This window comes from Dromiciops gliroides, chromosome 3 (assembly GCF_019393635.1).
Source record: "Dromiciops gliroides isolate mDroGli1 chromosome 3, mDroGli1.pri, whole genome shotgun sequence".
Classification (NCBI taxonomy): Eukaryota; Metazoa; Chordata; class Mammalia; order Microbiotheria; family Microbiotheriidae; genus Dromiciops; species Dromiciops gliroides.
Genome location: NC_057863.1, coordinates 344,729,833 through 344,749,227, shown reverse-complemented (window position 1 = coordinate 344,749,227; position 19,395 = coordinate 344,729,833). Strand labels below are relative to the sequence as shown.

At 40.4% G+C, this 19,395-nt stretch overlaps 1 protein-coding gene across 1 annotated transcript in view; it reads right to left on the bottom strand.

The window, feature by feature from the left end:
• Positions 1–11,899: 11,899 nt before the first annotated feature.
• The window catches only part of PCCB (propionyl-CoA carboxylase subunit beta), a 50,108-nt gene continuing 42,612 nt past the window's right edge, over positions 11,900–19,395 (bottom strand). The window contains exons 10-15 of the mRNA XM_043997451.1: positions 18,204–18,327; positions 17,251–17,358; positions 16,543–16,643; positions 15,828–15,926; positions 15,043–15,142; positions 11,900–12,500 (exon numbers count right to left, since the gene is read on the bottom strand). Coding sequence (XP_043853386.1) covers positions 12,379–12,500; positions 15,043–15,142; positions 15,828–15,926; positions 16,543–16,643; positions 17,251–17,358; positions 18,204–18,327 — 654 coding nt within the window. The 3' untranslated portion in view covers positions 11,900–12,378. The remainder of the gene's footprint in view (positions 12,501–15,042; positions 15,143–15,827; positions 15,927–16,542; positions 16,644–17,250; positions 17,359–18,203; positions 18,328–19,395) is intronic.

Genomic DNA, 19,395 nt, shown 5'->3' with positions numbered 1-19,395 from the left:
AAGCTATTATAGTGACAGGGATGCTCAAGAACCAAACCCAGAAGAAGAAAATTACTCCAAAATATCTACAAGCAAAACCTCAAATAAAAAAACACAGCTTTGGGACAGACAACTAGAATTCCTGGAAGAGATGAAGCAAGAGTTAGAAATGTTTTTATAAATAAAATGAGTACACTGGAGGAAAAAATGGAAAAGAAAATGAGATTTATGGAAGAAATAATTGGAAAAAGAATTACCATTTGGCACAAGAATTATGAAACCTTGCCCAAGCAACAAACTCCCTGAAAATTAAAATGGACCAAATAGAAACCAATGACTCCATACATCAAGAAGAAATATTAAAATAAAATCATAAGACTGAAAAAATAGAAGAAAGTATAAGATATTTATATACCTTAAAACAACTGACCTAGAAAACCAGATCTAGGAGAAAAAAATTAACAATATTGGACTATTTGGGAAAAAAAAGAGTTTAGATATTCTATTTCAGTTCTTAAAAGATAACTACCCAGATCTCTTAGAACCAGAGGGCAAAGTGGAAATAGAAACAATTTAGCAGTCACTTCCGAAAAGAAATCTCAAAATGAAAACTGCCAAGAACATTATAGTCAAAACTCAGAGCTTCCAGTTTAGAAAAAAAATACTACAATCAGAAAAAAAAAAAATTCAGGTATCAAGGATCCATAATCAAGATCACCCACTATTTAGCAGCCACCACTATAAAGGAACAGTGAGCTTAGAATATCACATTCCAGAAGACAAGGATATAAACTTATAGCCAAGAATAACTTACCCAGCAAAACTGAATATAAGCCTATGGGGAAAAAACAGACCTTTAATGAAATAGAGGACTCCTAAGCATTTCTGATGTAAAGACTAGAGCTGCATAGAAACATTACATTTCAAACACAGGAGCTGAGACTCATAAAAAGGTAAACAAAACCAAATAACCATACATATACATATCAGACATATATATATATATATACATACATATGTGTGTATGTCTATGTGTATGTATATATATCATGGTGGAAAAAGATTACAGGATTATTCGTAAGGCTGTGTGCAGTTCTAGATGCCAGATTTTCAGGTAAATGATAAAGCTAAATGCATCCAGGAAGGTTTCAAGATAAGTTGGAATATTTAGCCAAGAGCAATGGTGTCAAACTCAAACAGAAATAGATCCCTGTATATGCTGCATATTGACTTAGAAAATCACAAATTAACATTATCTATATTTTATTATATTATTTTTTTATTTTTTGAAACATTTCCCAGTTACATCTTAATCTGGCTTGACAGGCCTGAAGAATGGGAAAATTCAAACAGGATGAACACATGATATGGATGAGAAGATCTTAAGATCTTTTTTTTTTTTTTGGTGAGGCAATTGGGGTTAAGTAACTTGCCTAGGGTCACACAGCTAGTAAGTGTGTAAGTGTTAAGTGTCTGAGGCTGGATTTGAACTCAGGTCCCTCTGAATCCAGGGCTGGTGCTCTATCCACTGCACCACCTAGCTGCCCCTGGATGAGAAGATCTTACAGAAAATTCACTAGAAGGGAAAAATAAGTGGATTTCAACAGTTCAAAACCCAAAACTGGGCATAGAACAAAACATCAAATCAAATAAGAATTATGTTAAAGGAAATGAAGGCAGATCTGGTGTCCGTTTTTTAAAAAGCTAGTTCTGGTGTCTGTAATGGATCAGTCACCATTAATTGGAATAAGACAAGTTCATGACAAAAGTTGTTGTTTGTCCTTCGTTCTGAAGAGGACCGTGACATCACCTTGATTTGTAGTGAATTGGTTTTAAGTGAGGGAGGGCTATGCAAGGTCACCAACCTCATTCTCTCAAGAGCCATTTTGATCCAGTGACATGATATATATCAGGATGACTGGAGATGGCCCTGGCAATATAAGGCAATTAGGGTTAAGTGACTTGCCCAAGGTCACACAGCTAGTAAGTGAGGTGATATTTGAACTCAGGTCCTCCCAACTTCACGACCAGTGCTTTATATACTGCACCACCTAACTGCCACATGACAAAAGTATGACTATGGGGAGAAGTATAATGGTAGAATGTCCTAAGCCTGATGAATACTTTGGCTAAAGTGGATGCTTCACACGTGGCTAAAGAAATAAGCAGTTCTTTAAAGAACTCTAAAGTGTACCTAAAATTTCCATGAAGAAAGCAGGAGAAATCTTGAATTAGGGCAAGGAATTAATGGAAAATTAAATTCTTAGGACAGAAAATCAATCAGCAGAAACAACAGAACATGGAGCAGAAACAAGACCAAGAGATGTCAGCTAGATAAATCCTTGAAAAAGTTACAAGCAGAGAAGGTAACAATTAGAAGACAGAACTTGGAGGAATAATTTGATACATCAGATTACTTGGAAAATTCCAAGAAAATCTAACCACTATTTTTTTCAGGAAATTATTCAAGAAAATTTCCTAGAAGTAGTAAGATCAAGGAATAGATTACAGATCAATAGAATTCATCAGATTCCCTCAAAGAGAAATATCAGATTCAACTCAACTAAGACATGATTTCAAAATTCCAAAGCTTTATTAATAAAGAAAGATTTTATGCACATCTAAGAAAGTAAATGTCACTTATAAAGGAATCCTAAATTGAATCAGACGAGATACTTCATTCATCCTGGAACAGCACTGAAAAAGCTAAATCTCTCTCTCTTGTCTCTTTGTGTCTGTCTCTCTGTGTGTATGTGTCTCTCTCCTGTATAGTCAAGGGAAATTAATTTAAAGGAAATTAAAATTCACCCCAAATTTTTTTGTCTAGCTAAACTAGGAAATCCATCAAAGACAAAATTATGTTTCCAATTCCCCACAAAACCAAAAAACATTGACTCTCTTTTCTTTTTTTATACTATTGTCATATTCCACTGACTTTCCCCATCCATGTGTGTGAGCACGCACGCACATGCACACACCACAATAGAACCCTTTCTTGTAATCAATAGTATAGTTAGGGAAAAGGAAGCACCACACTAGCCATACTTGAAAATGTATGTCCTAGCCCACTCAAGATAGCTACCTGAAGGAAGGCAGGTAGCTTGGTTCCCATATGTCTACTCCAACAAAAACCTAAAATAAGAGCAGATCAAATAATGATCAAGAAATCCAATGGGAGGGGGCAGCTAGGTGGCACAGCGGATAAGGTACCGGCCCGGGATTCAAGAGGACCCGAGTTCAAATCCAGCTTCAGATACTTGACACTAGCTGTGTGAACCTGGGCAAGTCACTTAGACCTCATTGCCCTGCAAGAAAAAAAAAAGAAAAAAGAAAAAAAGGAAAGAAATCCAATGGGAAACTATGGTAAGTGACTTTCCCACCCCAGAACTACACAAAGATACAGTCAGGGGGCAGCTAGGTGGCGCAGTGGATAGAGCACCGGTCCTGGAATCAGGAGTACCTGGGTTCAAATTCGGCCTCAGACACTTAACACTTACTAGCTGTGTGACCCTGGGCAAGTCACTTAACCCCAATTGCCTCACTAAAAAAAAAAAAAAAAGGAAGTTAAATGTTAGGGGGCAGCTAGGTGGCGCAGTGGATAAAGCACCAGCCCTGGATTCAGGAGTACCTGAGTTCAAATCCGGCCTCAGACACTTGACACTTACTAGCCGTGTGACCCTGGGCAAGTCACTTAACCCCCATTGCCCCGCAAAAACAAACAAACAAACAAAAAAAGATACAGTCAGAAACCAAATTCGGCCTCAGACACTTGACACTAGCTGTGTGACCCTGGGCAAGTCACTTAACCCTCATTGCCCCGCAAAAAAAAAAAAAAAAAAGAAAGAAAGAAAAGAAAAGCAGTTCTGCCAGAAATGGCAGAATCAGCCCAGACATACAAGATAGTATACTGCTTCAAGTGAAGTGAGTAGCACCAGAACATTGTACAGAATAATAATAATACTGTATGATGATCAACTGTGAATGACTTAGCTCTTCTCAGCACTACAATGATCTGAGACAATTCCAAAGGACTCATGATGAAAAATGCTCTCCACCTCCATAGAAAGAACCAATGGAGTCTGAATGCAGATGGAAGCAAGCATACTCTTTTTCACTTTATTTTGTTTTTGTTTTTTCCTTTGAATCTGTGTCTTCTTTCACAACATGACTAATACAGAAATATATTTTGCATGATCACACATGCATAATCTATATCGAATTGCTTACTGTCTCAGTGAGCTGGGAGATAAGGGAGGGAAAAATTTTGGAACTCAATTTTTTTTAAAAGAATGTTAAAAATTGTCTTCACATGTAATTGGAGAAAAATGAAATATTATTATTTTTTAAAGATAGCAGCTTCCTGGTGGGACCAGAGACCAGTCACAGGTAATTTTTTCCTATGAGGTTCTGTATCAAGAGATATAAACTGCAGAGGGTTTCCTCCCAAAATAGGGCCATCTGAAACCCACAGCAGGGAGCTCAGAAACTACTGGGAGATCTTCAGGGAAAGGGAGTACTCGGACTAGACTACCCCTGGCCCAAGGTCTCTGCGGTCTCTACATCTCTCTCCTGAGACAACATAGAGGTCTCTGAAGATCCAATGCTATGAACCTCAAAGACTTTCAGGGCCTCATACCAATTAGTTGAGGTCAATGCAGAAACCCAGATGATAAAGGTCAAGAATAAGTGTAGCCAACCATTCCATCAGGAGACAGAGCTTGGCCCTGGCACAAATTCATGAATTGAACCTGGAGAAATGAGTAAACAGAAGACATTGACCATATAAAGATTTATAATAAATAAAGATATGCAAAAATAAAATAAAAATGAGGAAGTAAATCAACATCAAATTCAAAAACTAAAAAAGGGAGGGGGGAATTTTCCTTAAGGACTACATGAATATCTAGAAGAAATGAAACAAGAGATTAAAAAAATATTTAATGAAATCTCTGGAGGTTAGAATTGGAAAGAGGATACATAGTTTAGGACAAACCTTATTCAAGTTATGGATTCCCTAAGAACTAGATTAGAGAAAAAGGAAATCAATAACTCCATGGGACAGTAAGAAATACTTAAACAAAAAAGTTTCAAAAAATAGAAGAAAGTGTAATATATCTACTATCAAAAACAACTGACCTAGAAAACACATCAAGGACAGGAAATTTAACAGTCATTGAAATCCCTTAAAGCCTTGATTAAACAAAAAAGGTCGGACACAATAGTTGAAGAAATCTTAAAAAGAAACTGACCACATCTTCGAGAACTAGAAAACAAACTAAAGATAGAAAGAATCTACCTGTCACCTCCTAAAAGAAACTTCCAAAGGAACAGTTCCAAGATTGTCACAGGCAAAATCCATAGCTCTCACTTCAAAGAAACAACACCACAAGCACCCAGAAATAAACAGTTTTAGTATCAAGGAACCAGTCATTATCACACAAGATCTGGAAATTCTATTATAAATGCAAGGAGATAGTGGAATACAATATTCCAAAAGACAAAAGATGAAGGCCAAGAATAATAACCTACAAAGCTAATTAAAATCCTACAGGGGAAAAATATAATCTTTACTGGAATAGGGGACTTCCAAGCATTTCTGATGAAAAGACGTTAAGCTTAGTTGTAACTATAAAATACAAATGAGTTCAGGGAAACCTTGAAAGGCAAATTTGTTTGAGCAATTAGAAGGGGCTGTATGTTGATGTAATGTTAACATTCTAATAGAAGGAGAAGCAATGAAAGTTCCTTCAGAACTTTAATTATTTCACAGGTTACTGAGGGAGTTAAATAAGAAAAACAGTGGAGCTAAAATTGGATTGTTTCTGTTCTGAGGTTTTGAAGAAGGGAAAGAAAAGGGAGTCAGTCAGTCGAAAGCATTTATTAAGCACTTACTATGAGCCAGGCACTTTGCTAAATGCTAAGGATTAAAAGGGTGTGTGGGGAGGGGAGGGGGAAACACAATCCCTACTCTCAAGGAACTCACATTCTTTTCGGGGAGACAACATGCAAGTAACTGATGGCAGAAAGCTGATTTAAAAGCAGATATGAGTAAATGACAGTTAAATACAAAGTAATTTGGCAGGGAATGTACTAGGAGTTGGAGATATTGGGAAAGGTTTCATGTACAAGGTAGTGCTTCTGCTGCATCTTGAAGGAAGAAAGGGATTTTGTGAGGAATGAGTACATTTCAGGAGCAGAGAATGACCAGTGCAAACAATTGTATTTCACTGACTTCATCCTTGGAGAAAAGAAATGGTCTGGCAGCTTCATCCACAATATTTTCTTGTTTTGATGGAAGAAAAGAGTCTGTGATACCATTTATCTACCGGTTACCATTTGGAGATTTTCTTGAACACCTGATTTCTTACAGTACTATAAACATGAAGAACTCAACGATTTCCAGATGGGATGCAAAATTCCATCTTGGATCTCTTCTTCTGCTATAGAAGAAATATTATCCTCATTATATTTAATTGCTCACATGAGCAATTAAAGGATGGCAATTAAATAGCAATTAAAGGGAGGATAAAAGGAATACGTTAGAGTAGAAAAGAGGAAGAGGGGAGTAGAGCTAGCTATTTCTCATAATCGGGGAACATAAGAAAAAGAGGATCCCAACATAGGGGAAGGGGGAAAAAGGGGGAAGGGGAGGAGGAAGTCATCTATTGAACCCTGTTTCTCTTCTCCGAACCAGACAAAGGAGGATTGAACTCCTCCAAATAGTTTGGTTTCTGTAGAAATACATAAAATTTAACAAGGCAATAAGCAAGGATAAGGAGATGTGGGGGGCTGAGAGGAAAGATAATAGAAAGTGGCAAGCCAAACAAATTTCCTAAAGCTAGAATGTGTATGGTTTTTTAGGGTTTGCAAAGTTTTTTTACGAATATCTCATCCTCACACCAATGCTGGGAGATACATATAAATATACAGATAAGGAAACTGAGGACAGCCAGAGATTGAGTTGTCCAGGGTCACACAGCTAGTAATTTTCTGTATCTAGATTTGAACTCAGATCTTCCTGACTCCAAGTCCACTATCCTATTCACTTTACCACCTAGTTGCCTGATTCTGAAGGAGTTAAAACAGGAAAAGAACTAGAACTTAAAAGGTATACCTTAATTGTTTCTTTGACAGTTGGGGGATAGCTGAACAAATTGTGCTATATCAATGTAATCAAATATGTAGTAGTAGTAGGCCTCCACCAGTCACAGACGACCATGAATCAGCGCCTTGAAGAGCCATAGGCCACAGTGTGGCTGTGCAGTTCGATACGGGAACCGCAGCTCCTGAATGACTTATAACCAGTAACTGCCTCATCCCGTGTTGTATCTACCCCATGAGGAGTAGCTGGAGTGTCCTCTCCAGGGCGCTGGCCTGGGTGGATCAAATGGAAAACAAGCTGTTGCCCATGCAGCAGGTTTTCCCTCTACACGACATTGGTGGATCCAAAGGAGAAGCAGAGCCAATACAGTTTGGCACCAGTGCCACCACAGGAGTTGCCAGAGGGATGTGATGTCCAACATCCAATTGCCTAAGGGACTCTGACTCCTGATTTTTCCTCGGGGTTAACTCCCAAAGCCTTTCCCATATATGGGTATAGCCGCAAGGCAGCGGAGGTTTAAATCAGGGTTCCTTCCCCTAGGTGAGTTGCCTGCCAAGGCTGACAAACCCCACATGCCCGAAGCGACCGTTTTAAGGCTCCAGTGACTCGCCTTCGCCCCTTCTGTTAGTGGAAACAGTTCCGCCGAGAAGGCCAGGAGTTGGGCTTCGGTTGTCAGAGGCTATTTGAGACCCATGCCATTGGAGCATTTTGTAGAGAGTGGGAGCTTATCCCCATTCCCACCCCGGCATGACAAACCTTTGGAATCAAATACGTAAGAGATTATGAAAGAGTAGATTTTAGAGAAGATGAAGTAATGCAAAGGGAAGTGAAACAGAAACAGGAGAACAGTTTATACAAAGTTGGCAACATTATCAAGAAAGAAAACATTTGGGGCAGCTAGGTGGCACAGTGGATAGAGCACCGGCCCTGGAGTCAGGAGTACCTCAGTTCAAATCTGGCCTCAGATACTTAACACTTACTAGCTGTGTGACCCTGGGCAAGTCACTTAACCCCAATGACCTCACTAAAAAAAAAGAAAGAAAGAAAACATTGAAAGACTCTGAAAGAACAGTGCAGTGACCAACAGGCTCATGAGGAAGCATGGGACCCACCTCCTTACAGAGGAGTGAAGGCCACAAGGTTCAGGAAGAAACCTACATCCTTGGATGTAGACACTTTGTAGCCTCTTTCTTGCTTGATAACGCTTATTTGTTACAAAGATTTTTTCCCTCTTCTTTCCCTTGGTTTTTAATTGGAGGTAGAGGGGATCAACTGGCCCGAAGAGCAATAGGGATGCCTCAAAAAGGGCCACTGAACTATTTTTCAAAATGCACAAAAGAGAATGAAGCAAAGTTTAGAAGGAAACACAAAGAGGACAGTTTTCAAAGTAGCTTGTGAAACTCAATACATAGAAATGTGTGTATATATATGTCTATACACATATATGTATGTATATATACACATTTACATACATATATACCTGCCTACACACATATATATACATATATGTGCTGTGTCTGTGTGTATGCATGCAACAATGCAAATGACCAGCCATGATTATAGAGGACTGAAGATGCAGACTAGGATGTACATTTTCTTTTTTTTTTTTTGCAGGGCAATGGGGGTTAAGTGACTTCCCCAGGGTCACACAGCTAGTAAGTATCAACCGTCTGAGGTCGGATTTGAACTCAGGTACTTCTGAATCCAGGGCCGGTGCTTTATTCACCGTGCCACCTAGCTGCCCCCTAGGACATACATTTTCAAACATGGCCAGTTTAGGAATATTTTGCTTGACTTTGTATATTTGTTTTTTTGTTCTGTTCTGAGGTTTTTTAATGAGGCAACTGGGGTTAAGTGACTTGCCCAAGGTCACACAGCTAGTAAGTGTCAAGTGGCTGAGGCTGGATTTGAACTCAGGTCCCCCAAATCCAGGGCCAGTGCTTTATCCATTGTTCCACCTAGCTGCTCATATATATTTTTATTTTTTTTTTGCGGGGCAATGGGGGTTAAGTGGCTTGCCCAGGGTCACACAGCTAGTGTCAAGTGTCTGAGGCCGGATTTGAACTCAGGTACTCCTGAATCCAGGGCCGGTGCTTTATCCACTGCGCCACCTAGCCACCCCCTGCTCATATATTTTTAAAAACAAAAAAAAGCTTTGTTCCAACCTACCCTTACCCTCCCCCCACACCCACATCCCCCATATTGGGGTAGGAATAGGCAGGCAGGGGGCAGCTAGGTGGTGTAGTGGATAAAGCACCATACCTGGATTCAGGAGGACCTGAGTTCAAATCCAGCCTCAGACACTTAACACTTACTAGCTGTGTGACCCTGGGCAAGTCACTTAACCCCAATTGCCTCACTAAAAAACAAACAAAAAACCAACCAAACAAAAAAAAAAACCCAATGCAGCTAACATGTTATCCACAAAGGAACTTCTTGCAGACCCCACCAACTGCAGGGAGCCCATCTTTACCTCTCTCTGGGAGTGTGGCAAACACCCATCTCCCTGCATTATGACTGGCCTAATGTTAGTGATCAAAGGGGTGGTAAAACAAGGCTTTCTGATCTCTCTCTCTCCAGGTATCTTACATCATCTTGATGCATACATGGAGTCTCCTTGTTAGAAAGCAGAGTTTAAGACAGCATTTTGTTCTGAAGCACAAATTTTTCCTTAGTTAACAAACACTAAACACGGGAGGGGGGGGGGCGGTCTTCTATTTTCTACATCTTTCCATCAATTAGACTAGGTTAAAGATATTGTCTTGTGAAAGGCTGCTTTAAAAACTTTACTATTCCCTAATACTCTCATTGAGGATATCAATGTATTTGAATATAAAGATTGGTGAATAGGCATATGGGTTCACAAGTGCTGATTTGAAAACTACAGGCTGGTCTTATTATAGACTTCAAAGGAAAACGCACAAAACAGACCTGTAAATTCATACAGAATCATCTTTTTCTTTGTTGTTGTTGTTCTATCGGATATCTCAAACTGACTCCTCAATATAGAGACTAGAACAGCTGAGATCCTGTTTGCTGGAAATCGAGGGGAGCGTGGTATGGTGCTGGGCACTGGACACCAGGTGTGGCAGGTTGCTGAGGCACCCGAGTGCATCACAGTCTGTGAGAGGCTCACTGCCTCATTACATCAAATAAAGTGAGCTGGAATGCATGATGGTAGTGAAGGGGTTAAACTGGCTAAGGAGGGTCAGAGTGAGCAACAGTGAGCCTGGGCAGGCCTCAAGGACAAAACACCTGATAACAGCTGCTGGCTGAGGGAAAGTGTGAGAACTGTTCTCCCCTGCTCTCCCCCAAACCCTTATTTAGTAGAAAATGTGGTTAACAGTGAGTGTAAGGACTGATTACTGCTTATCTAGGGCTGGGGCAAGGGAAGGGCTGCTCTGGAGGAGTCTAAAAGAAGAGGAGCCTTAGGAAAATGAAGAAATTTGAGATACCTCTAAGGAAGAATGGGAAGATTGGCTCCAATGGGGAATGGGAGGCTACAGGACACTCCCTCAGACCTGGCATTCTGAGCTTAGCTCATCACAGGTCGTTCTGGGGAGGGGGGTTCAAGAGCTGGGGCAGCAGCAAGAAGAGCAATAGGGAAGTTTGTGGCAGCAAGGGAAAGGCCTGGGAATTTTATGTGTCTCTGGGGAAGAATGGACAGGGTCTGAATGTTCTGGATCTTAAGAATACCATGGCCAAAGCACAAGCTTCTGTGTGAATAAATAGCTTTTCTAACTATGCCAGGCTGATCTACTTGCTGTGAAGATGGGCCAGTGTATAGCATCTCTAACGCTCTGGCCCCGGGGGTGGTTCTCACTGGGAGAGAGACAGGAAACCTCCTGAAGGGGCAAACATGCTCACTGCCCACAAGTGTGCCCATTATAGGCACTTCATCCCAACATAGGCATGTGAAAAAAAGAAAAAAACCCAACCAAAACACTCTAAATAAAAACACTCTAAATGACTAGCTTCTTGGAGAAACCTAAGTGGCATTTATAAAATCACTTTAAACCTCTGTTTTAAAATCTCCACATTCTTTTTAAATGTGCTCTTAAAAATTATGTTCTATCAGTCTGGGTTTGGAACTGGAAAGGTTGTCTAAAGAAGGAAAAAAAAAAGGACTTCACAGCCTGCAGCAGCTGTAGAAGCAAGTACAGGTTGCTAAGGGAACAACAGAATGGAGATGGAAAATGAAATGCATTAACAAAAGCAAAACACACCTTAGCGTGAGTATAAAAGTACTGGAGTGCAGTTTTTATTACATGTCAAGGTCAAAAATTAATTTGAACACAATAACTGTGGAAGAAAGGAAGTAAAAAGGGAATATTATTTGATACCCAAATGCTCACTACACAAAAAATTGTCCAGTAAAATATATCTGATTTGCAGGTTAAAAAAAAATCAAACTGCTTTGCAAGTAGATATTGGACAGTTTTACAGTCCTTAATGAGATATTAACCCTATTTTTTCAGTTTCTGAAATAGAAGCCAATAATTTCTTAGAAGTAGAATAGAAATCAAAATTTTAATCTACTCATTCTTCTTACCAGGTTGTTGTTGTTGTTTTTCAGGGCAATGAGGGTTAAGTGACTTGCCCAGGGTCACACAGCTAGTAAGTGTCAAGTGTCTGAAGCTGAATTTGAACTCAGGAACTCCTAAATCCAGGGCCAGTGCTTTATCCACTGTCAACTAGCTGCCCCCAGGCTGTTGTTTTTTTTTTAAAGCCCTGATGAGGCACAAAGTATTAGCTATACCAAATTTGCTCTGCTAATGGTCAATCACTGAAACATCAAGATTTCAGGAAAAAAAAATCTTTTTTTAATCATAAAAGTATTTTATTATTTTCCAGTTACATGTAAAGATAGTTTTCAACATTTGTTTTATAAGATTTTGAGTTCCAAATTTTTCTCCTTCCCTCTCTTCCCTGCCCCAGACAGAAAGCACAGGATTAAACATCTTAACCACATTTCCAGGGAAGCACATACATCTGTGACTGGTTTGTGGCACCACTGACTCCTGGTCTGCAAGTAGATATTGGACAGTCTTACAGTCGTGGCCTGCCTTGAAAAGATGGTGTATAGTTTTCTGAAGAGGTCAATGGCAGAGTGTGGAGTGGCATATTAAGGCACACAAAGTATTCTTTTAGATTTCATAAATTTAGAAACTCCAAGTTCCAAAGGGCATTCAAGCCCTAATCTGGGTCCCGTCATTTCCAGAGCCAGAAATATGGATGTTATACATCCTTCTCCCATCATGAAACACCAGGCTGTCAACTCCTTTCTGTAGGATTGTTCAGAGTGGAATATTTGCATGCTTTTTCCAGGGGCTGGGTTGCTTTTTGCTTGCTAATACATCTAGGTCATGGCAGATTCGGGCTCTAGTCGTGGAAGGCTGAATGATATCATCCACAAACCCTGTTAAACACAGAGAAGGAAACAGACGTGATTTTCATCCTAATTTAGTCCAAGTACAGTGTGAAAGTCAGTTAAACAACAGAAACAATAAACCACCACCGAAAAGCCCTACCATTCTTCACACTTCACTACCATGCTCAGCCTTATTAACCCATCCAATTCTGGAGGCTGCTGGGCTTGAGCAAAGACCCACCCCACAGTGACCCATGCAAACAGCCTACCATGGAGATACGGTGGAACAAAAGGGGGATGGTGCATGTCACTTTCAATACAGGTTGGGAGTTAAGTGTGAGAAGCCTGGTGTCAGATCATAGGGAAAAGGGTAGGGACTGGACCTGTGCTATATGCTCACTGGTTTAGAAAACTCCCTACTACACTATTAATACACCTTTTCTGAAAGTCTTAGGGAGTTCCTTAGAGCCCTGAGAGCTTAAAGGATTTACTCTTCATCTAACTAGGGGAAAACGACTCAGTCGGCCTCAGTTTCCTCAACTGTAAAGGAAGTGGCTATATTAAATGGTCTTGATAGTCCCTCCAACGTCTGTATCTAGGATCTTATACTGAGCTTGGTCTTTATTTGTTAGGCAATAGGGAGCCATTCAAGGAGTTTGAGCAGAGGAAGGACATGATCATATCTGCACATTACGATTAATCTAGCAATGACATGAAAGATGCACTGGAGGGTGAAAGGCAGAAGTCAGAATTCTTAGGAGCTTATTACAGTGGTCCAGGAGGGGACAGTGAGGGACTATATATACTCTTATAGCAATGGGAGGGACAAGAGATGGGTATGGGAAAAATCAAAGAGGCAGAATAAAAAGGACTTGACAATTGTATGCGGAAGTGGGATGGAGAGATTCCATGGAAGTTTCAAGCAAGATTACTGGCGGCATCACTGACAGAAATGGCAAAGTCCACAGGAGGAGTAAAGCAAACTCTGACGCTTAGGAGATCATACAGCAAAATCTTCACCGCAGCACTTAGGTAGTAGCAAAAAAATGGAAACCAAGTGGGGGCCACTGACTTGGAGAAACAATGATGACTTGAAGACAAATGATGGTACAGGATATAACAGAATCTTCCTACGCTGTATACAACAGGATCATAGCCATGGAGAGCAGCAATAGACACTGAAGGTCATTAGTCCAACCTCTTAATTTTATAGATGAGGGAACCAAGGACAAGGAAGGCTAAGTAACTTGCCATAGTCACATAGATGGTAGTTAGCAGAACCAGATCCTCAAGACTCCAAATTTACCCCTCTTTCCATGACACTTGTCTCCATGTGACAATTATGAGGACGTCAAAGAAACACTGTAAGACTTATATGATCTAACCAGAACCAAGAAAATAATATACAAAGATTACAAATGATAGGGGTGACAGGGGCAGCTAGGTGGCACAGTGGATAAAGCACCGGCCCTGGATTCAGGAGGACCTGAGTTCAAATCCGGCCTCAGACACTTGACACTAGCTGTGTGACCCTAAGCAGTCACTTAACTCCTATTGCCCTGCAAAAAGAAAAAAACAAAACAAAACGAAACAAAAAATAAATAAATAAATGATAGGGGTGAAAAGAGTACTAAGCAATACAGAAACCAGATTAAAGACAATGGCCTATCTTGGTTCCAGGGGGCCAATGATGAAACATACTTTTCACCTCTTCTCAATAGCGGAAAGATGGTATACTACAGGTCTGGTGTGTTGCATATACTATCATATGCAGTCAATGTGTTGGGCAGTCTTAATAATTTTCTTTGTCGTAAAAGGAGCTTCTTGGGGCAGCTAGATGGCGCAAGGGGCAGCTAGATGGCGCAGTGGTTAAAGCACCGGCCCTGAATTCAGGAGTACCTGAGTTCAGATCTGACCTCAGACACTTGACACTTACTAGCTGTGTGACCCTGGGCAAGTCACTTAACCCCCATTGCCTGCAAAAAAAAAAAAAAAAAAAAAGGAGCTTCTCTAGGGGTGGTTACTGGTAACTGATGGTGGTATAAAAACAAAAACTACGAATAAGACATTAATATAGATAAATAAATCTCAGAGGAAAAAGTCAGTAGTAGAGCTATACATTTATGTACAATTAGTGATACGTCTGACTGTGGGAGTGACAGGATTGTCAAAGGATGGAATATAGAAAGATTAGAGAAAAAGAGCTGAGGCCAAAACCTTGGGGAACCTTGAGTGACCAGAAAAAAAGACAAAGAAGCAAAAGTCAGAGAGGTAGGAAGAGAACCAGGCAATGATGGTCTTTCTATATCCAAAAGAGATGGGTAAATGCACAAGGGTGATGACCTGTGTAAAAAACCTTGGAGGAAGAGACAAGTCAAAACAAAACTAAACAAAAAACCACCCAATTTGATGATTAGGAAGATTCGGTTAACAACAACCCAAGCCTACTCTGGCAGTATATTTCTGTCTGAAGCCAATCATTCAGCTTCTCCCAAGACCAAATCTCTGATTTCACCCATGGGAGAAACAGGTAGGAAACAGGGAGAGAATCGTCCTCTGGGCCAGTCCACCTAATAGAAATCTCTCCTACCTCTCACTGCGGCAGGGAAGGGGTTTGCAAACTTCTCCACATACTCTGCTTGGGCAGCTTCCACATTCTCTTTTCCTCTGAAGATGATTTCAACCGCACCCTGTAACAAGCCAGACAAAACACACTGATAGATTAAATGCCCACGAGGACTCCAGCAGGCCTTCGGTGAACCTCCATTGTGCCTACTGTGCCATACTAAGTTGAATTTACATTTTACTGGCATCATCTCTGGTCTGGAAACCTCTTAAAGAATACCTTTACCTATGGGGGTTTTTGCTTGTTTTTTTTTTTTTAAACAAGAGACTCTCCAGGATGCAGGATGGCTACCTAGACATGAGTAACAAATCCTCTTCTGACCACCCATATGACCATCGGCTGTGATCACAGATTGGCTACAGGCAGTCAAGCAGCACTATGAACTGAAGGTCACTCTATGCGAAGCACTCACTGTTCTACATAGTGTGGAGAATTACAGAGCAAAGAAAAGTTAATTCCCTGTCTTTGGGGGATGGAGATAGGGAAACAGGGAGAGAAGGAAAGTGACAGGGAGAGAAAGAGAAAGACAAAGAGGGAATCCTTCTTTCACACTTCCTTCACTTACCCTCTAGGTGCTATGCCTTATGTTTGATTTTTCTTGTTAGCATAGAAGGGATGGTCCCTGAGGGGGAGAAGATATCTAGAATTTCCTCAGCTACCTCAAGTTTTTATCATAAAGCTAAGCTTCCAGTGAGTGTTTAGCAATTACTTGTTGAATAAATAGCTCTAAGAAGGGTTGAGGCCCTGACCTTTGCCCCCATAACTGCAATCTCGGCTGTCGGCCAAGCATAATTGACATCACCACGTAAGTGTTTGGAGCTCATCACGTCATAGGCACCGCCATACGCCTAAAACAGAGCATACAGAATACAGTTACCAAACTGATCTGGAATATGTGGATTCGTGATAATCCAGGAAGCCAACAGAGAACTCAGTAAAATGGAAAGAAAGTTCATATTGGTCATCACAGTTACATTCCCTAGTGTGCTAAAAATTACAAACTGAAACTAACCGTCCTCAATTACACTTTCTCCAACTTCCCGGGTTTTGCCCAGTATCTTTTCTAGTTCTCTCTAAATTCCACCATGCTCAAATTGGGTTATGTTGGTGGGACAGATTATTAACTTCATGGTGTTTTCCAGACAATGGATAGATAAACCTCTGAGGGAGTCAGCTGGGCACAGTGGAAAGTGCAATGGACTTGGAGTCAAAAGGCCTGGGTCTGAATCTCAGCTTTGGCACTTGAAACCTATATGACTTTGGGCAAGCCACTTTACTTCATTGGGCCTCAGTTTCTTCGTCTGTAAAAAAATGAAGAGGTTGGATTAGACCTCTGGGTCTCTTCCAGCTTGAAATCTATGATGCTATGATCTTACTCTCTTGATTAGCTCTTGACTTAACTACTAAATTAGTCCTTGCCTGTAGAGGGGTAGAGATGAAATGAAGTGGTGTCTTTCATCTTACCTTCCGTGTGATTATAGTGATTTTGGGCACAGTTGCTTCTGCAAATGCATAAAGTAGTTTTGCCCCATGTCGGATGATGCCCCCATACTCCTGAGCTGTACCTAAGACAAAACAAACATTCAAAAACTCTCAACATCCAAGTATTTGCCGAGAGCTCCAAAATCATGGACAAAACAATGGAGGGGGGACTCCCACTCTACTGTCTTCCCCAAACAACAGAACTGTACATGTTTCACAGCACTAACAACAGTGAGCAAACACAGTTTATTCAGCCAATTTTTCTGGTGGCTGATTTATTCCAGTCCAAAAAACTATAGAAAGACTTCAAAATCTAAACTGTTTTTCCTCCCTTCTTTGCCAGGGTAGAGAACTATGGGTGGGGACCACTGCATAGGGTGTCAGACTCAGTTGATGTGTTGGTTAGTTTTATTGAAATGCTTTTCTTTCTTTTTTATTCTTTGTTGTAAGCAATGACTTACACAGTACAGGGGTTGGGGGGGGGGCTATATTTGAAAAGAAAAAACAAAAGATATGAATAAAAACTTTAAAAATTAAAAGTGTGGTATTTCTTACAAGATTTCCAAATAACACACCTTTACCCAATATAATCCCCATTTCTCCTGCACATTACCAAGGAATGGAGGAGAGAGAGGTGGGATGTGGAAATGGGCCCAAGTGAAACACCTCCCCATTGATAATTACACCTACCAGGCAAAAAGCCAGGCACATCGACAAAAGTTATCAGTGGTATATTGAAAGCATCACAAAATCGGACAAAACGAGCACCTTTCACAGAAGAATTAATGTCCAAACACCCTAATGAAAGAAACAATAAATGCAATGATGTTAAGCAACTATACAGAACTGTTCAATAATTCATTATCCTGGGCAATAGCAAATAAATAATAACGATGCTTTAGGATGCCACCCTGCTTATTTTAATTTTTATTATCTCCTCCACGCCAATGCTACTCTGACGCTCCAGTATGAAATGGCTTAAAGCTAGCCTGAACAAAACTCGTGGCAACAGTTTTTAATGGCATAGTGTAAAGACAGAAAAAGGATAGGGAAGATAACAGAACCAGAGGCCACAACTATTTGTACAAATTCTATGAGACTTCTGCAGGAATTTTGTGCAAATGATGTGGGATGCAAACTAGTATGAAAGGCACAAAGTGAAGGAAAAACGGCCAATATGCCAATACCAAGAGGACCTGATAAAAATGTTGCAAGAGAGAACGAGGGAGGCTGTGGGGTTAGCTGAGCTCAACAAAATGTTTCTAACCCAGCAGCTCAATGATGTCTTTTCAAAACTGTTCAGGACTATCAGATATCAGGAGCTAGCCCGCTCTATGGATACAGCTAAACAGACCCATGCTAAATGGAACTAACAAGGGGAACGAGAAAACATTGTCCACATGATCTTCAGTTCTGTGCACCAGCTGTATGGGCATACTCATAAGGAAATGTACAGTATAAACACAACAAAGATGGAGTAACATGTAGTCAAGTCAAAGTATATGCAGATCATCTGAGCAATGATTGAGAATAAGAGCAATATTTCATAGTTACATCATTTGTTATTGGCTAGATCCATGTCTAGGATTTTGCAGGATTCTCAGGTCCTCCCTGGTAAGCAACCCGTGAGAGGAGCCTCCTACCTGATGCCACTTTGGGCTGGTTGCCTACAATCCCAACAGTCTTTCCATTCATCCTTGCAAAGCCAATAATGATATTCTTGGCATAACTGGGCATGATCTCAAAAAATTCTCTCTCATCAACAATCTGCAAAAAAGGAATATGAACTACCATTAGAAAGGAAAGACAAATATACAAGTAACAAAAGTAGACTTTGTCACACGTTTATAGAGTTGTTTGTCGTTCAGTCATGTCCAACTCTTTGTGACCCTATGGACCATACTGTCTGTGGGATTTTCTAGGCAAAGATACTTGAATGTTTTGTCACTTCCTTCTCCAGTGGATAAAAGCAAACAGGGTTAGGTGACTTGCCAAGCTCATATAGCTAATAAATTTCCAAGGCCACATCTGAACTCAGGTCTTTCTGACTCCAAGCCTAATGCTTTATCCACTGAGCCACCTACCCACCTCCAATATTTAGAGTTGCCATCTAATAAGTGCCTTGCATCTCAATGAAATGTATATTCTATGAGCCTCTGACATGATCTCATATACCCTGACTGATTCATGGTGGGCTGTGTGTGTATATCAAAAAGTGAAGAAGGTAAGGCAAGGGCCTTAATCACATTTCCAGACCCTCATCACTTCTTTTTTTCCTATCCACCATTGGATCTACACGCAAATCCCTAGAGGTTATCATCTAGAACAGTCATAGCATCTGAGGTAGAAACATCTAAAAAGAATAAATGGTTCAATCCCTACCTGAGCAGAAATTATGCCACCTACAACATCCTTACACATTTGAATAGCTCTAATTTGTTAGAAAATTTTCCATATAACTGCTATCAAGTGCCCCTAAAATGAACTTAATGCTTCTTTCATATAATTAATGGCCCTATAAATACTTAAAAGACAGCTCTCATATCCCTCCTAAAATTTTCCCAGCCAAACATTCCCCATTGGGTAAAATGTAAACTTCTTCAAAGTACAAGATATATGTTTTTTGTTGTATCTTTGTGCCTCAAGCATGTCAATATTTACCATGGAGTTTTCTTGGCAAAGATACTGGAGTGGTTTGCCATTTCCTTCACCAGTAGATTAAGGCAAACAGAGGTTAAGTGACTTACCCAGGGTGACACAGCTAGTAGATGGATTTGAACTCAGATCTTCCTGAGTCTAGGCCCAGGGCTCTACCCACTGAGCCATCTAGCAGCC